Below are 23,017 nucleotides of genomic sequence, written 5' to 3' on the forward strand. Positions count from 1 at the left end.
GTGGAAAGTAACTAAGTACTTTTACTCAGAGTACAGCATTGATTGTGGTCTACATTGGATGGCTCCCTCAGTGGTTTCTGATGTTTACATGGAGCTAACCCGCTCACGATTCACACTCAAAAACAATCCTGTCTACAACAAGCCAGTTTACTGTCTCTTTAAGTCTCTCGTCTCTAAAAGCCAGCTTTCATCTGATTGGTTAAACTTTGGAAGCCACTTCCTACTCAGTGCTTTGGAGATAAAAAGGTGAAAAAAGCTCCACAAGCTTATTTTGTCAAAAAACACTGACATTCACACGAAAATGTTTATGTTGCCATAAAAAACGCTAGCATGAAAACAATTCATGTTAGCATAAAAAACAACAACATTAGCATGATCAAAACTGTGCATTAAGAACAGCTTTGATCTTCTTCATCAATTCTAGTTTTTTTTTTTTTGTAAACAGCACAATAGCTAAAAACTACGTAACATTCTGCATTTTGTTCACATTTTTAAAGTTGTGGCTACAAATGAATGAAGAGCGTGCTGGGCTCTTAGCATGCTAGCATTAGTATGCTTATATTATAACTTATTGATAATGCAGCACTGTGCAAAAGTCTTGTGCCACTGATCATGTCTTTATATTTTAGTGTCAAACAGTTAAACCTATTGTGATTTTTAAACTGGTCTCCAGCCACAGAGCTCCAGTCTTTCCAGAGAACTGTTAGTGGAAAACTAATCTTAGCATGGTGTGCAGTGTGACAGAAGACACAGTGTCAGGCCTACACAAACAATCTACATATTTGGTGGATATAAATAAAATAAAATTGTTAGAATCACACAAACAGTGTTTCTGTGCTACCTACTGCTAGCATAAAAACACTGATGTTAGCATGAAGAATAAGCTGCTGTGTTTTTGCGCTTTCTGCTGACAATCCCATAAAATCAGCTGAACTGGAGACATACAGTGGGGCAAAAAAGTATTTAGTCAGCCACCGATTGTGCAAGTTCCCCCACTTAAAATGATGACAGAGGTCAGTAATTTGCACCAGAGGTACACTTCAACTGTGAGAGACAGAATGTGAAAAAAAAATCCATGAATCCACATGGTAGGATTTGTAAAGAATTTATTGGTAAATCAGGGTGGAAAATAAGTATTTGGTCACCTCAAACAAGGAAAATCTCTGGCTCTCACAGACCTGTAACGTCTTCTGTAAGAAGCTTTTCTGTCCCCCACTCGTTACCTGTATGAATGGCACCTGTTTGAACTCATCATCTGTATAAAAGACACCTGTCCACAGCCTCAAACAGTCAGACTCCAAACTCCGCCATGGCCAAGACCAAAGAGCTTTCGAAGGACACCAGGAAAAGTATTGTAGACCTGCACCAGACTGGGAAGAGTGAATCTACAATAGGCAAGCAGCTTGGTGTGAAAAAATCAACTGTGGGAGCAATCATCAGAAAATGGAAGACATACAAGACCACTGATAATCTCCCTCGATCTGGGGCTCCACGCAAGATCTCATCCCGTGGGGTCAAAATGATCATGAGAACGGTGAGCAAAGATCCCAGAACCACACGGGGGGACCTGGTGAATGACCTGCAGAGAGCTGGGACCAAAGTAACAAAGGTCACCATCAGTAACACACTACAACGGCAGGGAATCAAATCCCGCAGTGCCAGACGTGTTCCGCTGCTGAAGCCAGTGCATGTCCAGGCCCGTCTGAAGTTTGCCAGAGAGCACATGGATGATACAGCAGAGGATTGGGAGAATGTCATGTGGTCAGATGAAACCAAAGTAGAACTTTTTGGTATAAACTCAACTCGTCGTGTTTGGAGGAAGAAGAATACCGAGTTGCATCCCAAGAACACCATACCTACTGTGAAGCATGGGGGTGGAAACATCATGCTATGGGGCTGTTTTTCTGCCAAGGGGACAGGACGACTGATCCGTGTTAAGGACAGAATGAATGGGGCCATGTATCGTGAGATTTTGAGCCAAAACCTCCTTCCATCAGTGAGAACTTTGAAGATGAAACGAGGCTGGGTCTTCCAACATGACAATGATCCAAAACACACCGCCCGGGCAACAAAGGAGTGGCTCCGTAAGAAGCATTTGAAAGTCCTGGAGTGGCCTAGCCAGTCTCCAGACGTCAACCCCATAGAAAATCTGTGGCGGGAGTTGAAAGTCCGTGTTGCTCGGCGACAGCCCCAAAACATCACTGCTCTCGAGAAGATCTGCATGGAGGAATGGGCCAAAATACCAGCTACTGTGTGTGCAAACCTGGTAAAGACCTATAGTAAACGTTTGACCTCTGTTATTGCCAACAAAGGTTATGTTACAAAGTATTGAGTTGTATTTTTGTTATTGACCAAATACTTATTTTCCACCCTGATTTACGAATAAATTCTTTACAAATCCTACCATGTGGATTCATGGATTTTTTTTTCACATTCTGTCTCTCACAGTTGAAGTGTACCTCTGGTGCAAATTACTGACCTGTGTCATCATTTTAGGTGGAGGAACTTGCACAATCGGTGGCTGACTAAATACTTTTTTGCCCCACTGTAACATTTAGATGAACAGAACCAACTTTCTATGATGATTAAACAGACATGTTCTAGTGACAGTGTGACATTTAAAAAATATCACCATTTTTCTTTATATGTGATGGTAATTATTATTGTGAGTCAGAACAGTTAAGATTACATTAAGCAGAAAAAATTTAGGTTAAAATCATATAAGAAAATGTAAAAACATCAATAATAACATAATAAATAAACTAGCATTAGCATAAAATCAGTGACCCTCAAATGTTGTCAGTAACAATCTATGCTAGAATAAAAAATGAATGTTAGGATTAAAATCCCTGCAGGAAAACTGATTTCACAGTATAAATTTATATATTATACATAATTGAAAAATATGTGCATTAAAACTTAATTTAGCATCAGAAACTAATGTTAGAAAAATTGTCTTATGAAGTGAGACAGAGTGGTGAGGTCCACAGTGAACGTCTGTGGGAGTGTGATCATCGTTTCGTCCATACTGAGAACAGCACTCGTTCGTGAGTCCAACTGTGCTCACACAGAAGACAGACAGCCTGCTGTACACAGCACTGCACTGCATGGCTTGGATCATTTCTCTGTCTTAGAGAAACTCACGTGTGTTTTGCAGGCCTGTGTCAACAACGCTCTCAGGCTGACAAACAATCAGGTTTCCTAAAGAAACCAACGCACACTGTTGGGAATCGAACCGACAGCCTGGCCTGTGCTGCTGCTTCTGTTCACACATGAAAGTTTGATGCTGCCCGTGGCAGAGCTTCAGCCCGGCTCACACGATGGAAGACGATGTTTAATTCATGTCCAGCAGCCTGAAACCTTTAAGGGACGGTCCTTTAAACACGTCCCAAAATATCACGGTGAACTTTGTAGACGAGTGAAAAGTGATGTAGGATTCAAATGTCCAGCCCTGCACTGATGCCAGGATATTAATCTGTTTAAAGGAGGTAATTCTTAACGTAACGATCCTGTGTGTCTGCAGTGAAGTCTGACAGGCTCGCTGTGGTGCAAATGTGCAAATCCATCTTTTTAACAAAGGAGACCTGTTAGCATCTTCACGCTAACAGCTGCTTGTGTGCAGGTAACGCCTGAGTAAAACACCTGAACGCTTCCTCCACTGCTAATAAGTCCTTCAGATGAAAACAGGAATGTAGGCAGGACCCATGAGAGGGTACAGCTCAGGATCAGCCAGTGTGTGATGCTGCTGTTTATAACCTGTGTGTTTGCTCTCTCTGTAGCCGTACCCGACCGACATCACCGGCCAGCTCAACCTATCAGATCCCTCCGTCAGCACCGTGGTCTGAGAGAGCGAGCGAGCTTCACTGCTGCTGCTGAGCCACACAGACACACACTGACCCTCTGGATACACAAACACACACACACACACACAGATGGACAGGAAGGACGATGTAATGACAGCAGGGCTTTTGGACGGTATCCCATAGTGACACACACACACACGCTTACCTTTATTCCTTATGGAGTGGGGACTGAAAAACTGATCTGGAACCTTAATGCTGACACTGAACACTTTAAAGCATGTCCCCACAATGCAGAAATGTCCCCACACTGTAGAAATGTCCCCATGCTGTAGAAATGTCCCCATAATGCAGAAATGTCCCCACACTGTAGAAATATCCCCACACTGTAGAAATGTCCCCATAATGCAGAAATGTCCCCACACTGTAGAAATGTCCCCATAATGCAGAAATGTCCCCACACTGTAGAAATGTCCCCATAATGCAGAATTGTCCTTATAATACAGAAATGTCCCCACACTGTAGAAATGTCCCCACACTGTAGAAATGTCCCCATAATGCAGAAATGTCCCCATAATGCAGAAATGTCCCCACAATGCAGAAATGTCCCCATAATGCAGAAATGTCCCCATAATGTAGAATTGTCCTTATAATACAGAAATGTCCCCATAATGCAGAATTGTCCCCATACTGTAGAAATGTCCCCACACTGTAGAAATGTTCCCACACTGTAGAAATGTCCCCATAATGTAGAATTGTCCTTATAATACAGAAATGTCCCCATAATGCAGAATTGTCCTTATAATACAGAAATGTCCCCATAATGCAGAATTGTCCTTATAATACAGAAATGTCCCCGCTGTAGAAATGTTCCCACACTGTAGAAATGTCCCCATAAAATCAAATCAAATCAAATCACTTTTATTGTCACATCACATGTGCAGGCACACTGGCACAGCACATGCGAGTGAAATTCTTGTGTGCGAGCCCCACAAGCAACAGAGATGTGCAAACACAACAACACAAACGAGCAAAATACAAGAATGGCCAACCTGAAACTAATAAATATATGTACAATATATAATAGTGTATGCATTTCTGGATGTGTATACTAAATATTTTCCTACGTGTGTGTGTGTGTGTGTGTGTGTGTGTGTGTACACATTTTACAAATTAAATAGTAAAAAAAAAAATAATAATAATAATAATAATAAAATATATAAAATATACAGAGTTGAGACATGTGCAAAACAAGTGGCATTTATATACAGTGTGGAGTGCATAATGTTGAAGTTCCAGTAGTGAAGCTGAGGTGTCTATGACGTGTTCAGCAGTCTGATGGCCTGGTGGAAGAAGCTGTCTCTCAGTCTGCTGGTTCGGGACCGGATGCTGCAGAACCTCCTTCCTGATGGAAGTAGTCTGAACAGTTTATGGCTGGGGTGACTGGAGTCCTTGATGATCCTCCCCGCTTTCCTCAGGCACCGCTTCCTGTAGATGTCTTGGAGGGAGGGAAGCTCACCTCCAATTATCCGTTCAGAGCACCGCACTACTCGCGGTGTAATGTAATGTAGAATTGTCCTTATAATACAGAAATGTCCCCATAATGCAGAAATGTCCCCGCTGTAGAAATGCCCCCACTGTAGAAATGTTCCCACACTGTAGAAATGTCCCCATAATGCAGAATTGTCCTTATAATACACAAATGTCCCCATAATGCAGAATTTTCCCTATAATACAGAAATGTCCCCATAATGCAGAAATGTCCTTATAATACAGAAATGTCCCCATAATGCAGAAATGTCCTTATAATACAGAAATGTCCCCATAATGCAGAAATGTCCTTATAATACACAAATGTCCCCATAATGCAGAATTTTCCCTATAATACAGAAATGTCCCCATAATGCAGAAATGTCCTTATAATACAGAAATGTCCCCATAATGCAGAAATGTCCTTATAATACAGAAATGTCCCCATAATGCAGAAATGTCCTTATAATACACAAATGTCCCCATAATGCAGAATTTTCCCTATAATACAGAAATGTCCCCATAATGCAGAAATGTCCTTATAATACAGAAATGTCCCCATAATGCAGAAATGTCCTTATAATACAGAAATGTCCCCATAATACAGAAATGTCCTCATAATGCAGAAATGTCCCCACACTGCAGAAATGTCCCCATAATGCAGAAATGTCCTTATAATGCAGAAATGTCCCCATAATGCAGAAATGTCCCCATAATGCAGAAATGTCCCCACAAAATTTGCCTAAATCACAGGACCCCACAAAAATATCAACAGAAGCATTTACAAACATTAAGCAGCACACACACATTTTTACAAACACACACACCATCTGTCACACTAACTCCCACCACACAAAGCAAACACACACACTGTACAAACACACACTTGCCTTCCTCTGCTTGTAGCTGTCTGCCTCCTCCCACCAGAGGGTCTTTTATTTTGAAAGAACTGTTTGGGACTGGTTTCCTTCGGGTGGATGTCTGTGGTGTTGTACAATTTGTTCTGTTGATCGCACTGAATTATCAAAAGTATGACTGGTTGTGGAACTGGTCATAACTGGCGACGCCGTTCTTCTTGATCTGAGTCCATGAGCCTAAATTGGGATCGATCTCCAGGATCACCTGTGTCCCCGATTACTGATTACAGTTTGGCCGGTGGGAGGAGCCTCTGGGACAGGAGGTGGTTCCTTTACACAGAGTCACAGATGTCGCCCGGATCACCGAACCAGAGTGTGGGGTCATCCCACTGAGGTTTTTGGGTGATGTCCTTTCACAGCGACGCATGACCTGTTAGCAGGAAGCTCCGCCATTTTGGTTCAGCGATCCAGAAAGTTTGTTTCTCTGTGTTCAGGAAAATTTGGTAAAACTTTATTTGAACCTTAAACCCGCTTCTGCACTGTGCAGCTGTGAGTGGACATGGGGACATTTCAGTCTATTATTGGCATTAATGTCACCATGTCTTCGTAATGCAGAGTGTCCCCACAGTGCCTGACTGTCTTCATAAAGGAAAAACGTCCCCATAATACAGAGATGTCCTCGTGCACGTAAAAGGGATGCTTTCTGCCCCAAAAGCTCCTCCCACCGCCCCTGACAGTCCCAGTGCATGCTGGGAGATGTAGTCACTGCCCCTCCTCCACTGTGTCCCCACTGATGATGTCAGTCTCCGCCTACCTCCACAGCCCTTTAGCTCCACCCTGATGTCCCGTGGAAAGCTGCTAACTCCACACAGAGCCAGCTGGAGTTAGGAGGTTTCCACGTTTTTGGTGTTAAGGACAGCAGCCGGCCGAGCGCGTCACCGAGAACACGCCCTCTGAGAATCGACCTGCAGACCGAGCGAGGTCAACCCGTCTGTCAGCACCAAGACGTCAACCAGAAAGTCCATGAAAAACTAACAGCGAAGTTATAATAGTTTTAATTTATTTACAAGCTCAGTTCACAGATCAGTGACAGATGCATGGCTGTGCTGTGTGACGCGTTCACGCACTAACACACATTAATACCTTTGTATTTATGTATATTTATCAGACACACGTCTGTATGTCGGTGTCTCAAACACATCACATCTGTACGGGCAGATGTTGTTTTTATATGAAGGTTTTTACAGTTTTGAATATGTTTTAAAACATTTAGAAAATCCACAAACGCTCACATCAGTGAGAAACGTGTTTGTTCTTTTTACGGAATAAAGTTCAATCATTTCATTCAGAAACGCCCTCATAAGGCAGGGCACGTTATTAATAATGACTTTTACTTTGGCACAGTTTACGATCCTTCCTGTGCACTTCACAATAAGAGTACTGCTTTGTTCCAGAAACGAAAGCTGAATAAAATGATATGTGATAAAGTGTCGATGTCGTCATGTGAGCGTCAGGTTCCTCTCTCAGTGTTGAGCTGCACGTTTCCGATTCTCCTCACACTGACGTGTATTCGTGCCGGCGTGACCTGTGCAGGTCTGATCAGGTTTGTGACGAGTTGGGCTTCACGCCGTCGTTCTCGGTGACGCTCGGCTTCACACCAGGCGAGCTGCACCAATCGCTTCACAGCTGGAGCACATCTGCAGATTCAGCCTGGTGATGGGAGTCTAACGCTGATCCGCAGACTCATTCACGCTCCTATTTTGTTTAAACTGAGGAACACGAGAGTAAACTCCAGAAGCAAAACAAAAGTGGTTTCAATGTGACGCCGTTTAAATATCCAGGCATCACAGAAATATGGAGGCACTTCATGTTGATTTGTTGAAACTGACTGTGGGGAGGAAGAACTCCCTCTGAACAGGAAACAGGTAACACGGGAAACAAAGGAAGACGTTTATGTTAAAAAAAAAAAAGAAAGTCAAGAACAAAATATCTGAAAGTTTTCCTCAGCTGTTTTTAAGAAACTGTCTTTTACTTTGAAGTGGTTTGGCACTTTCAAAATAAAAGACTTCTTAAACGTATTTATCGGTAGTTTAATTTAGAAACGTTGATGAGTGTTGGTGCAGCTCACCCTAAACTGTGTCACATGACACGTGACGTGCTGTGATGTCACAGTCTGTATTTATTTTTGCTGTTTACTTTGTTTCTGATGTAAACACACTGTACAGATGATGATGATGATGATGAAGGTCTCACCTGTAAGCTGATTGACTGTGGCTCGCTAGAAGAAGTTTTATTTTTGTGTTCACATTTTACTTCCTGTATCATAAAAACTGAAACTGTAGAAGAAGTTTCCCTCTGTCTGTGCACCGTTGACCTTTGACCTCCAGCCCGTTAGTGTTTGGTTGTTTTTTGACACATGTAGCCGCTCGACTCAAGTCGAGTTTCAGCGATTCCACTGCAGACATTTTACTCTAATCCACTTCCTGTGTCAGACAGGAAGTGGGGTGTTGCTGTAGAGCTTGGTGTGTGATTTGTTTCAGATTTTAGCGGCGCCGTGTCATCACGTGAACACTTTTGAATCCGTGTTTGTGTAACTGAGCTTAACCTGCCCGTCGTCTCTGCCGACGACACTTTCAGTAATAAACTAATATTTATTTGAAACGCGTCCGAGTTTTTCTGCTTGTGACATCATTTGTGGCGGTCCTGTGAAAACCACGTGTCTCCACTGTGACCAGTTCTTAAACACGGCCAGAAGTAAGCGGACAGTTGGGTGAGCGGCTTCCTAGTCTGATCCCTCGTTAGACCAGGGGCCCGTTCTTCGTACCTCGCTTACTACATCCAAGATCAAATCATCGCACTAACTTTGAGCTCACTATCCCGGTTCCCCGAACACACCTGCTGTTGACGATCAGTACAGCTGGATGAAGTAATGTGAGATCACTGGGTGGCTTAACAGGGGCTACGCATCGATAGTAGAAACATTGATCGGCAACCCTCTGATTGGTCGGCGAAAATGTCGAAGGTGCGCGCTCGGTATTTTTCGGCAGCAGAGCAAGAACTCTTGATTGAGGGATTTCAGGAGTTTCAGAGTTTAATTAAAACGCAAGGGAACACTGCAAAGGCTGCAAAAGCAAGGAGAGAGGGCTGGCAGGAAGTTGCTGACAAATTAAACTCGTAAGTAATTTAATAATAACAATAATAATGGATTGGATTTATATAGTGCTTTTCAAGGCACCCAAAGCGCTTTACAATGCCACTATTCATTCACTCTCACATTCACACACTGGTGGAGGCAGCTACAGGTGTAGCCACAGCTGCCCTGGGGCAGACTGACAGAAGCCAGGCTGCCATATCGCGCCATCGACCCCTCTGGCCAACACCAGTAGGCGGTAGGGTAGATTTATCATATTATATTATATTATATTATATTATATTACATTATATCCTCTTTCACATTAGAGCCACAACAGGACCCACTAGAACATGGGAACAAGTAAAAGTGAAATATAAGAATATTCTACAGAATGGTAATATTTATCACTTATATTGCTTTTCGTCTCTAGGAAAGAGACCCTGAAATAATCTGTTTGTTTATAACAGCAACCAAGAAAAGGGCAGAGGAAAAAAAGACAGGTGGTGGTCCTGCACCCCCTCATCAACAAGTTGGTTAAGTAAATAATACCCTCACGGGAATATCGATATCTCTCAATGAGCACACTGTCGCGCTGAGCTAAAGGATCCTGTCTATCCCGCAATATACGCTGAATCCTGAGGACTCTCCTTATCAATCTTGCACCTTCTGCAATGGGCTGCTCGCGTATACGGACAGGACATGGCTGAGACAGGCTTCCCAAATCCACCTTCGCTTTTATAGAATCATCAGAATCATCAGAAACTTTATTGTCATTGTCACGAGAACAACGAAATTAAGAATGGTCCCCGATCATTGCATCATCCCTAGCAATATCAAAATATAAATAAAACAATAAAATTCAATAAATAAAATAGATAGAATACTTAAAATACTAATAAGATATAACAGTAAAACATTCACATACATTCCCACACACATGCTTCAGACCGTGCATAGATTAACACAAGAGTGGCGTGATGGACATTTTTTTGTAGTATTCAGATGTGTTATTGCAGTTGGATAACAGCTGTGTTTGAGTCTATTAGTCCTTGCTCTGATTGCCCTGTACCGTCTGCCTGAGGGCAACAGTTCGAACAGGGAGTGGCCAGGATGTGAGGTGTCTTTTATGATGTTTTGGGCCTTTTTAAAACAGTGGGCGTTGTGTAGAACTTCCAGTGTGGGGAGAGGGCAGCCAGTGATCTTTTGGGCGGTGTTAATGATCCCTTGGAGTGCTTTCCTCTGAGCCCCTGTGCAGCTAGTGTACCAGATGCATATGCAGTAAGTTAGAACACTCTCAATGGTGGCTCTGTAGAAGGACACCAGCAGTCTCTGTGTGATGTTATTCCTCCTGAGAAGGAAGTACAGTCTCTGTTGGGCCTTTTTCAGCAGCTCGGAGGTGTTCACACTCCAGGAAAGGTTCTCCTCTATATTGACTCCCAGGAAGCGGAAGCTTGCCACCCTTTCTACACAGTCCCCATTTATGAATAGTGGTTGGATCTCTGCCTTTTTCCTTCTGAAGTCTATTATGAGTTCTTTGGTTTTTGAAGTGTTGAGGAGGAGGTTATTGGCCTTACACCATGACGTCAGCTGCTCCACCTCGTCTCTGTACGTAGACTCGTCTCCCTTGGTAATGAGCCCCACCACTGTGGTGTCATCTGCAAATTTCACAAAGATGTTGCTGTGGTGGCGAGGAGTGCAGTCGTGTGTGTAGAGAGAGTAGAGCAGTGGACTGAGCACACAGCCCTGGGGTGAGCCAGTGCTGAGACTCAGGGCTGAGGATGTGTGATGGCCAACTCTGACTCTCTGTCTACGGCCCGAGAGGAAGCTATTGATCCACATGCAGGTGCTGTATGGAAGCCCCAGGTCTTGTAGCTTGGCCACCAGTTTGTGTGGAAGGATGGTGTTAAAAGCTGAGCAGTAATCCACGAAGAGCATCCGCACATAGCTACCATGCTCTTCCAGGTGAGTTAATGCAGCATGGAGTGCTGTGGCTACAGCGTCTTCCGTGGATCGGTTTGCTCTGTAGGCAAACTGGTGTGGATCCAGGCTGCGGGGCAGGGCTGCTGTGATGTGTCTGCGGACCAGCTTCTCAAAGCATTTCATTACCACTGGGGTGAGTGCCACCGGTCTGTAGTCATTCAGGCCGGTGATGTGGGGCTTCTTAGGCAAGGGGACTATGGTGGAGGACTTCAGGCAGAGTGGGACAGTCGTATAAATGAAGCGGACATACCTGAGTGGCCGCGATCTAATCCTGTTTACATAAAGTAAACCTGCTCCCGAGCAGGTTTACGCTTACGGATCTGTTGCTATGACAGCAAGTCCCGGATGAGCTTCGGGGAACCGAACGATCCAAGATCACGCGAAATCGTCAACAATCAAATCCAGCTAACTTACTTAGCGAGGTACGAAGAACGGGCCCCTGGAGACAAGAGGCAGGCCCTCATTAGGCTGAACCACCAGAATAAACCAATCAGAAAGCAGAAACTGGGAGTGTCCAAACCAGCTGCTCACTGTTAAAACGAACAAACACATAAAGTCATGAAAGACGATGACAGAATGATTCACCACATCGAGCCGAGTCAGGAGCACCGAAGGTCGACAGCCAGGACACGCCGTCACGGATGGAAACAGCAAGCTGCGAACTCCGGGTGCGCCCAGGAAGGTCGAACGTTGTCACATCTAACGAAAGTGCACACGTGTGAAAACACGTTTGACAGGTGAAGCTGGGTGGACGTTTAACGATGGCGAGAAAAGAGCGGAAAGCAGAGCATCCGTCTAACACAGCGGAGGCAGCGTTATGGCGTGGGCACAGGGGAGCCGCTCTGGTGTTTCCCGAGGACGTGAGCGGACGTGCTCTCTGGGGGCCGAGCCAAAACAACCCAGGATGTGAGATTTTCTCAAAGCTCGTCAGCTGATCTCAGGCCAGCGGAGCAGTTTTGGCCGCAGCGTGCGGTCCTCACCGAGTCTTACCTTCGTGTAAACACGTCTGAGTGTTCACGTGCAACAACAGGTAAACCCTTCAATCAAAGCTCAAAGTTTGGTTGTATTGCAGGGGTTGGGAGTGATTGGTGGGGAGCGTGACAGGTTATAGTGGGAGTGTTAGGAGGGGCTTTGTGGTTTGATATGGGGCTGGTTTTGAGGCGGTACTGTTAAGTTTTGCTGTGATTGGCTGCTGAGGAGAGGGTTTGTTGGTATTTGGGTCATCTGTTATTTACTGGCATAGTTTCAGAAGTATTTAGGGGGGGTCAGCGGGTTGGGGGGTGGGGCTGGGGGGGCGTACAGGTGAGTGGTTATTGAGCCTGCTCAGAGACGTTGATGCCGCTCTGCATCACTGCACAGCTTTCACTGGAAGTGCAGGACAGAGTAAAGCTCAAAGCACCAACAGGCTGGAGCCACAGAGGATTGTGGGTACTGTAGTCTTGCAGGTCAACGTTTGTGTCGTAATGAAGAAGCATACAGGGGATTGGAGGGCAGTGAAAGGCAGCAGCTGTGTTCTTCATCGTGGGGGGGGGGCGTTGGGGGGTATTTCCTGGGGCAGTTTCTGTGTGTGGCTGCAGCTCGAGGCTCTGCAGCCGTTTTCGGTGCGCGGTCTTATTGTTGACTCTCAGTCTGAAGGTCACGGCGTGATGCCGCCGGTCAGTGCACTGAAACTCAGCTGACCACCTCCGACCGGCCGCTGTGATTGGCTGAGCCGGCCATGTTACACAGTTACACAGAGGAAGAGGCTGCAGGTGTTTGGGCTTCGCCACAGACGCAGAAGGAAAGGAGCAGACAGGTGAGTGTTTCTGAGCTGAACGCTCACCCTCAGCTGTTTACAGAGCCTTTCTCTGCCTGCTCAGTCAGCTGGAAACCTCGTATGTGCAGGAAAAACCAGCAGCTCCGTGCATGAAAACTCAGACCAGACCGGGCCTCAGACAGGGACTGGTTAGGGACCAGGCCTTGGGCCTCAGACGGGGCTTCAGAGCGTTCTGTTTTAATGAATGTGGAGTAAAAGCGACAGACGCAGCGTGGGGTGGAGGGTCTGTGTATTTCCCGTGCTTCTCCTCTCGGTGGTCGTCACAGTAACCCTGAAGCCCTTTGGCTGTTGCCATGGTAACCCTGTGTTATTTCTGGAGCCTGTAATGAAGCGGAGGAGTGAGGAAGACGAGGAGGCTGAATTCCTCCTCCCCCTCGATGCTCCGTGGAGCTTCCAGATTTTCCTCTTTGAGGGATTTTGATGTTCTTCTTGTGGAGTTCCTGAAGGCTCCTTCCTGGTTTCCCGTCACTTCAGGCTCTTCTTCAACGGGAACGTAAACTCGAATCCAAACCTCACTGAACACGGTCAGAGCGAGACCGTGCATGATGCGACCCAGTCCACACACTTCCTGCTGAGGCTGCTGGTTTCTCCGAGCAGCCGGTGAGACGTTCAGTGTCACTCAGTTCGCTTTAATTTCGTTCACAAACATCTGGAAACATCTGCAGGTATCGCTGGGCTCGTCACACCTCAGCAGCTCCGAGCCTTCCTCTGCTGAGACGTGTGCTGACATTTAAAGAGCTCGTGTTTGAGTCAAACTGTCGGCCATGATAGCGAGTCGGAGAGGTCAGAGCGTCAGGGGCACACCTGAGCCCAGGCCTGATGCTCTCTGCATGCTTTTACTTTTTAAAATGTGATCAGAGTAACCTGCTTCCTGTCCCCCCCCCCTCCCCTCAGATCTACTATGTGACCTTTAGTGGGCCCCCCCCCCCTCAGGTTGGAGCATTACGGAGCTTCTGGTTTTTACCAATGTTTCTGTTTCTGATTCTCAGCTGAGCTCCACCTGACCTCTGACCTCTCCAGGACCATGCCGTCACCTGTCAGCTCATCTCAGTCTGACCCATCGGGACTCAAACGCCTCTGTTTGTGGCTCCATCGCTGCTCCTCCCCTCCTCTCCCTCTCCCCGTCAGCTGCGGCGACTCCTGCCCTCCGTCAGCATCGCGCCGTCTCCCCCTGCTGGTGGCCCTGCTGCTCTGCGGCCTGCTGCTGATGGTGCTGCTGCTGCTGTGGAACTACCACTGTGTGTTCATCTCACACCTCTGCTCCCCCCTGGGGGAGGAAGGGGGGGAGATGGGCTCGTGACCTCTGACCGGTCTGGTCCAGTCCTGCTGTGCCAAGTCAGCACTGTGTCATTGATGATGATGATGATGATGACGGCTCGGGACGGTTTTCAGTTTTAATAAAAATGTAACAATCAAAATAAAAAATCTTAAACGTGCTGACGTCAAAGGTTCCTTCTCTGAATCTCGCAAACCGCCTTTTCTGTTCATATGAAGGGGCGTGGCCTTTACACGATGGAACATGATGAATGGTGTAGCAGCCACCAGGGGGCGATCCAAATACGTCTCCCATTCATGAGCGGTGTTTTTACTGATGTGCATCTGAAGCCAGCGCGTACTTCCTGTTTCTGTGGCGGGCGTTCATGTTAAAAACGTTAGTAATGATGAGGTCGTCAGATCACTGTGCACTGCATAGAAGGGGGATTCAAAGTTCCTGTTCAGGATGGGCAGCCAATCAGAATAACGTTGCTCTGAATGAGGGAGGAGCTAAAAAACTTGCTTTAGCAGCTGCTGCATGAAGAGAAGTAAAAACTCCTCCATGCTGGTTTTCAGGACTGATCACGTCCCGCAGTTGAAACACGCACACCTGCTCAGGTAAAGACCAGGCTCACACACTCACACACACTCTGGCTCTGTCCCAATTCAGAGTCTGCACGCTTGACTATATATATATATATATATATATGCATATATATATGCATATATATATATCTCATAATAATCTGACAATACTATAATATTGGCCATATTATATTTACATCACGACAGTGAGATGACTTTAGTCTCATGAGCAACATTAGCTAATTGTCATTTACTAGCTAATCTTAAATGACTGTTCAGCACAGACATGAAGCCCAACAATCATGTTTACAGTCCTGTGGTCTCAGCCTCAGATACTCAACTAATCAAAGTGATGTCATGACAAAAATGAATGACCAACAAAACATTTTTCTCCTTCATTTCTGTCACACAATAATAATAATAATGGATTGGATTTATATAGGGCTTTTCCATAGATACATTTCAGTTTACCAGTCATGAGGCTCCAAATTATACCAGGAGTGGGGTATAGGGCTTTTCAAGGCACCCAAAGCGCTTTACAATGCCACTATTCATTCACTCACTGGTGGAGGCAGCTACGGTTGTAGCCACAGCTGCCCTGGGGTAGACTGACAGAAGCCAGGCTGCCATATCGCGCCATTGGCCCCTCTGGCCAACACCAGTAGACGGTAGGGTAAAGTGTCTTGCCCAAGGACACAACGACCAGGACAGAGAGCCCGGGGATCGAACCGGCAACCTTCCGGTTATAGATACGCTTCCCAACCCCCTGAGCCACGGTCGCCCACAAAGCTGTATGTAACGTGTCTCTCGGTTAGTATCATGGTTGCTAGGCAACCTGAACAGCGGGGCGAAGGCTAGACCGTCCCATTTCACAAGCCTCTCACTTCCGTACTTCTCGTACTTATAGTACGCACCGTACGTAGTACGCGTAGTGCGCGTACTTCAAGCGTGCAGACCCTGAATTGGGACACAGGCACAGTGCGAGAGCACGAGAGTGTAAAAAAAGCCTGCAGACACGTCATTTTAAACCCTCCATTACGGTTCTATTCCTGTCTGCCAGCAGGGCGCCACGCCCAAAACCTGCACCACCGCCGCTGCTTTATTTCCTGAGTCGCTTTGGTGCTGCTGAGGAGACAAACCAACACGTTTACTCAGGAACTGCTGCTGAATGACACCTGAATCACATTCACCCCCACTGCGACCTCTGAGGCCCCAGCAGGTCCCGGGGTTCTCCTGAACCTCCTGGAGGACCCTGGGAGCCTCCACTCTGTAAAGCCCAGCTTCAGCCTCAGGATGAGTTTAACAGCTGCCTTCGTTTTTGCTGTTTGTGGGGGAAGCCGGCAGGCTGCTCAGCTGCTCAGAGACTGTCAGGTCAGACACCGAGACAGGAAGTCAGAGTACTGGACTTTCAGAATAAAAGTTGGAACGTGTTCATTCTTGCAGACTGAACCTTACCTGCTCTGAGGAAGTGCAGGTCAGGTATGAAGTTTTCATTTTGTTGTCATTTCATTTTGGAGATTTTTCAGTTACACATGCATTCAAATTTTTTCCACGTGATCAGACCAAAGGCAGCTTTTTACTTGTACCGAATTTCCCAGAGGAACCCACCCGAGGGATTAATAAAGTTCTATCTTCTATCTTATCTTGTACAGAAACCTCAGGTTTGTGAAGCTCAAAATCTCAGGTGAATCCAAAGGTGACCCTTTCTGTACAGGAGCATCACACAGACTGATTAAAACTCTGGTATAATTCCTAAAGAAAGTCCTTTTGAAACGCATCTTTGCACCAAACCATGGAAGTCAATAAAAGGAATAGCATCTTCAATATACACTATTATTAATGAAAAATTACCTGACTACAACAAAACGGCTCTGAAAAGAAAATGGGAGGCAGATCTGGGCTATGTTTATGAAGAGGTAGAATGGTACCATCTAATGGAACAGGCACAGACCATGTTAATTTCCACAAATCATAGACAAATGCAATTTAATATATTCCACAGGACATATTATACACCTTACAGATTACATAAAATTGATATTAATTACTCTCCCAAATGTTTGAGATGTAAGGTGATAGATGGTGATCTCCTTCATATGATGTGGAATTGCCCAGTAATAGAGGAGTTCTGGAGACGGATCACTGAAATAATTTCAAGGGTAATTGGGATCCAAGTCGAAATGGACCCAAAACTATGGATTTTAGGTGACATAGATTCTATAAACGTGGATTACCACAAGAAATATTTTATTTTACTTGCAAGTACTGCAGTTAAAAAATGTATTCTGACACATTGGAAATCTGAAAATTCTCCAACACTGAGATATTGGATTAATGAGTTAGCATCCTACTGTACACCTGAGAAGATATCGCATAGTGTAAAAGGGAAATACGGAACCTTTAAAAAAATTTGGGGACCATTTCTTTCAGTATTACCGTCTTTGGACTTGACAGAATATAGAGATGACGTAAATTCCTCTGGGTTTACCCTGAATTGATCCTCGGTTAGGCCCTTCTGATCAGAGTTCTTGAATGTTGTGCTGATTCTTGTGTATAGACGGGTGTAAATATGGGCTGTTTGGATACACGAATGTGATGAAGTTGAGAGCCATACAGGGGTAAAGGGGTGGGGGGATGGTGGGAGGGGTTCACACGATATGTTTTTCTTTTTTTTTTTCTTTTTTTTTTTTAAATTTTTGTAATTACCAATACTGTTACTATTATAATTATTATTTATTATTATTATTATTAATACGCCCGTATTTTCTGTGTTCGGTCCTCAGATGGGTGAGGCAATGTTAGAAAGATAAAGATACTAGAGTGTGTTCCTGAGAATTTTTTTTTTTTTTTTTTTTTGGTCATAATGACCAGTCAAGCTTTGGCTAGTTGATGATACTTTGTCCCATAACTGTAAACGTCTTTTATTGTTTGTTTCTGTTTGTTTGTTGTTCATTTTCAATTTAAAAAATGAAAATAAAAAGTTAAAAAAAAAACAAAAACAAAAAACTCTGGTATAGCCTCCTCAAACAGTGTCCTCATGGCAGCCATGTTATTGGTCACATGATGTCAGTAAAGATGCTCCAGAAGCATAAACACAGTCCAGAGGTCCAGCTTAGGTGAAGCGAGCAGCTACAGCCACCTGTGTCACCATCCACCTGTCAGTCAAAGAGGCCACGCCCCCTAATAATGGAAGCTTTAAAATGATCTTAGAGACCCAACAGTTTGTGTATCCGGCTGTAAACATGTTTATTTCTGCTTTAAAGTTTTAACATGGAACTCACTCACTGCTGCCTCTGCTGGACGTCAGAGGAATTGCAGGGTGGTGATGAGTGGGCATGAGTGGGTGGAGCCTCAGATCCCTGCTCTGAGCTCAGAGTGCTGGATTTTAGTTTAAATAGATTTTTCTTGGTGCCAAATCCCAAATTTAGTGGCCTGAATCCAGTCACCCCAGCCATAAACTGTTCAGACTGCTTCCATCAGGAAGGAGGTTCTGCAGCATCCGGTCCCGTACCAGCAGACTGAGAGACAGCTTCTTCCATCAGGCCATCAGACTGCTGAACACGTCATAGACACCTCAGCTTCACTACTGGAACTTCAACATTATGCACTCCACACTGTACAGTAATGCCACTGTTTTGCACATATTCAACTCTGTATATTTTATTTTATATATTTTATTTATTGTTTACTCTATTTAATTTGTAAAATATGTGTATACACACACACACACACACACACACACACACACGTAGAAAAATATTTAGTATACACATCCAGAAATGCATATACTATTATATATTGTACATATATTTATTAGTTTCAGATGTAGCCATTCTTGTATTTTGCTTGTTTACATTATTGTATTTTGCACAACTCTGTTGCTTGTGAAGCTCGCACACAAGAATTTCACTCACATGTGCTGTACCAATGTACCTGCACATGTGATGTGACAATAAAAGTGATTTGATTTGATTTGATTTGAATATGAAGAGTCTGAGCTGCTGTTCTCTCTGTAACGATGTTTTACTTTGAAAGGTCAAACCGGAACCTGTCTGTTGTTTGCGTCCATTGTGACACACGTGACAGCGGCGTCTGGCGCGTGTGTGCAGTGAAGCAGCGCGAGCAGCTCAGCTGTTCAAACCTGCCACAGACAGAAAGCCCGTCAGCAGCCCGGGACGCTGAACGACACTACCGGGACTGAACCAGAGACTCTACCGAGACTCTGACCGGAGGCTGTCGGTGTCTGACGCGGGGGATGCCGGTGTGAGCCCGGGCTCTGTTGTGTCTCTGTTCCCGGTCAGAGTCCCGCCGGTACCGGCGGATGAAGATGCGGACTCTGGTGCTGCTCTGTCTCTGGCTGAGCCTCCGCCCGTGCAGAGCGCCGCCGGGGCTCTGCGGGCCGTGCCAGCCGGACCGGTGCTCGCTGCCCGGCGGCTGCCGGGCCGGGCTGGTGCCGGACTCCTGCGGCTGCTGCCTGGAGTGCGGGAACCTAGAGGGCCAGCCCTGCGACCCCGGGAACCGGAGCGTGTTCTACGGGCTGTGTGGGAGCGGACTGCGGTGTGAGGCGGGAGGAGGAGAGGATGAAGAGGAGGAGTGCGTGTGTGAGGAGCAGGAGCCGGTGTGCGGCTCTGATGGGAGAACATACATGAACATGTGTCAGCTGAGGGAGGCCGTCTACTCCACACCCGAGCTCCACACCGCGGGGAGGGGCCCCTGCAGGACAGGTAGGAACACCTGAGGCAGGACAGGTGGGAGCCGCAGGGCAGGTAACCACCTGCTGTTCCACTGCTCACCTCATTCATTCATATTTTTAAAGGTACATATGTTGGGAGAGCTCACATGTGATGATAATGGTGATGATTCCTTTACTTTTACCTGCAGGTAAATTTGCTTTATAAGGGGAATGACATCGTTTGGCTTCCTTTCACAAAACAGCACACATATTTAAACCGGACACACACATATTCTGAGGCAAGAAGCTGAAATTGACCCCGTAGAGGATGGAGCCATTATTAAGAAGTGATAAAGCATCGTCTGTACCTGTTTAGAGTACAGGCAGGTAAACAGGGCTGTGACTCACCTGTCAGACCACCAGTGAGTTTGCTCTGTGACAGAGGTGTGACCGAACCACGCAACAAAGTTCAAATAGTTCGGTCAGTGTGGAAATGAGCAGGTTTTCTGAGGCAGTAAATGCGCTGTGACCCTTTCTGCAGACTGATTTGCAATTCTCATCGCAGTTCAGTTTTCATTGATCATGGTCCTGAAATATTTATACGATTGCGCTTGCTCTATTGATGATGATGATGAGTTCCTCAGTTCACCCCGTCTCTGTGGTTTAGCCCTCGGAGTAAAGAGGAGGAGCCCAGGCCGAGCTGGTTTAGCTGTTTTGATGTGTTGAGCTCCACAAGCTGAGCGCCATTTTATCTGCATTAGAGTTCAGAGGTCAGGCGTGCACGGCTTCAGTTAAAAATGGAAACGAAGAGCAGACGTCAGATATCGAGCAAAGGGGCGAACTCACGTTTCATCCAGGAAACGGTCGCCTCACACTGAGCGCCTACGGGACCCCAGAGGGCCCAAAAACACGAGCACACACACCTGAAATCAGCACAGAGTAAAACTGCAGGTCAGAGGTCATCTCATCTCTGTATGTGAGCTCTCTGAGGTCATCAGTCAGCTGATCGCTCCTCACATGTAATGACTGACACACACTCTGAGATTTCTGCTCCGCCCAGCCTAACCTCTCTCTCACCTGTGGCAGTGCCGGTCATTAAGGTGCCTCCTCACAGTCAGGTGAACGGGACGGGCAGCAGTCTCATCTTTCTCTGTGAAGTGTTTGCGTTTCCGATGGCGTTGGTCGAGTGGACGAAGGAGGGACGAGACGTCGTCCTGCCCGGAGACGACCCGCACATCTCCGTCCAGGTACACGTGCGCCTGAGCCTGCAGCCCCGCCCCTCTGGGACAGATTTCAGTACCTGTCTGATTGTCTCTCTCGCAGTCTCGAGGCGGTCCTCTGAAGTTCGAGCTCTCCAGCTGGCTGCAGATTGAGGGGGCGGAGACGGGGGACTCTGGGACCTATCGCTGCACAGCTCGTAACAACCTGGGGACGGCCTCGGCCTCGGCTGTACTGGGAGTGCTGGGAGCAGGTGAGACAGGCGTTTGAAATGGGAGAAACGGAAACTAAAAGACTCGGGTTTGTCTCACTGACGTGTCTCTGTCTCCACCTGTCTGCGGCTCTGTCAGAGGAGCTGTCGTCCTACCTGGCTAACAGTGACAGGAAGCAGCCGATGGACATCGCAGACTATGACCAGGACATCTACTGAGCTTCATGATGTCACCTCCTCTGTACAGGCGTCTCTGATTTTCTTCTTCTCTGTATATGCGAACATTACTCTGACATCACACGGGGCAGTGACATGGACACTTGGCGTGCTGGGCGTTCGAGCCTGCGTCTCCTGTCAGATCTGTTGTGTGAAACTTTTTTTAAAATTATGAATAAAGGTTTACAAACTGACCTCTGGCCTCTAACAGACCTTCACATTTTCACTCATAGCACTGAGGTTATAGACAGTTTTTCCTCCTTCCAGTGCATGTCTGGGCAAGCAGGGCGGGCAGTGCTTGCCCAGTTAACTCTAAAAAGGGGCATTTCAGTTTGGGCTAGTACCATTTTGGGTTCTTGCAACCTCAAATGAATTTATTTGGGCAAGAGAGGGAGTTATCAACTCCTGCTAGCTAGCTTGGTTAGAAGCTAGCTAGCAGGCTATTAGTTAGAAGGCATCTAACTAATTAATGCCGTAATCGGCCTTAAAATGCAGCCTTTAAGGCTGCAGACCCTGAATTGGGATACAGCCCATGTTTTCTACAGTCACTGGTGTGGATTGACTCACTACTGCCTCTGCTGGATGCTAGAGGAACTGCAGGCTTTGGTGCTTCATGTTTCAGTCCTGAAGGCTAACGGTGCTGAGGAGCCTGAATGGAACGTGGAGGCTTCAGAGCAGCTGGAGCACGGCCTGGCTTTGCTTCTGGCTGATCGTTTCACCACATGTTGCTTCAGTTTCCTGTGAATGTCAGACAGATGCATGGAGAGGATTTCATTCCAGCTGCTGTCTCAGAGGAACTCCGACTTCCAAGAATCTAAATCTGGTTCAGTCCGGCCTGTTTCAGGAGGTCCTGCAGCCCGAGCCCAACACAACACGTTTAAAAAGCTCAGCACTTTGTTTTTGAAACGTGGTTTTAGTGTCAGGGTTACAGTTAGGTTATGGTTAGAGTAAGCAGCTAGGGAAGGCATTATGTCAGTTAGATGTCCCCACTAAGATATGAAAACAACTGTGTGTGTGTGTGTGTGTGTGTGTGTGTGTGTGTGTGTGTGTGTGTGCTGCTATAAAGACATCAGCTGCTTTGCTTATTGGCATCATCACGTCACTCATATCAAAATAATGACGACAGGGAGGCACGACCTCCAGGAGTCTTGCATTTGTCCAGGATCAGAACCTCAGCTGTACATCCGTCAGCGCTGGGATGATTACTGTGAGACGTTACAGCAGCTGAGCCCAACGTGACACAGCAGAAAGATGAAATATAACGACTGCTGCTCTCTGTCAGAAACATTACCGTTCACACTCAGACGCTTTTATTCCGCCATAAATATCTGAGAGATCATCTCAGGAAGTGCTTCCTGTCTGCGACACACTGCGGCTCTTCTCCAGGAAATTCCAGCAGATTTACCACAAGCTGCAAATAACTACCAGACTTCCAGACCAGCCAATCAGAGGCCACGAAACACAGCTGAAGAAACAACACTCTACTTCATTTATTGTTTTACTCACTGCTACATGCAAATATACGCAGCCTAGGCACAGATTCTATTTTGTTTTATTTTAGGGGTGATGCACATTGATCACCAATGTAATCCAAAACTGTTGTAAAATACACAAAAGCTATAAAAAAAACCATTTCACTTTTTATGAATTAAATTTATTTTTATTATGCACAATATTTACAATAAATTAAAAATTAAACAATAACTAAAAACACAAACTGCATTTTTGCTCTTTATGCAGTTTAC

At 45.8% G+C, this 23,017-nt stretch overlaps 2 protein-coding genes across 9 annotated transcripts in view; both read left to right on the plus strand.

Moving 5' to 3' along the window:
• grin1b (glutamate receptor, ionotropic, N-methyl D-aspartate 1b) overlaps window positions 1-14,552 on the plus strand; it is a 70,924-nt gene extending 56,372 nt beyond the window's left edge. For 7 of the 8 annotated variants that reach the window (XR_014280057.1, XR_014280058.1, XR_014280059.1 and 4 more), the window contains one exon: window positions 3,780-4,119. Coding sequence is in view for 4 of the 8 variants with exons in the window: in XM_082554195.1 (XP_082410321.1) it covers window positions 3,780-3,845 (66 nt within the window). In the remaining 4 variants the exon portion in view is untranslated. Of the gene's footprint in view, window positions 1-3,779; window positions 4,120-14,105 lie in introns of those variants that run through there. The other variant, XM_082554197.1, reaches the window with a different exon arrangement.
• A 4,415-nt stretch (window positions 14,553-18,967) lies between these two features.
• Window positions 18,968-21,466, plus strand: kazald3 (Kazal-type serine peptidase inhibitor domain 3). Its single transcript, XM_082554237.1, has 4 exons — window positions 18,968-19,679; window positions 20,714-20,874; window positions 20,951-21,098; window positions 21,196-21,466. Exons 1-4 carry the CDS (start codon window positions 19,277-19,279, stop codon window positions 21,273-21,275), a joined length of 792 nt encoding a protein of 263 aa, XP_082410363.1. The 5' UTR covers window positions 18,968-19,276; the 3' UTR covers window positions 21,276-21,466.
• Window positions 21,467-23,017: the final 1,551 nt, after the last annotated feature.

This window comes from Aulonocara stuartgranti (assembly GCF_965226115.1).
Source record: "Aulonocara stuartgranti genome assembly, chromosome: 12".
In the NCBI taxonomy this organism is placed as follows: Eukaryota; Metazoa; Chordata; class Actinopteri; order Cichliformes; family Cichlidae; genus Aulonocara; species Aulonocara stuartgranti.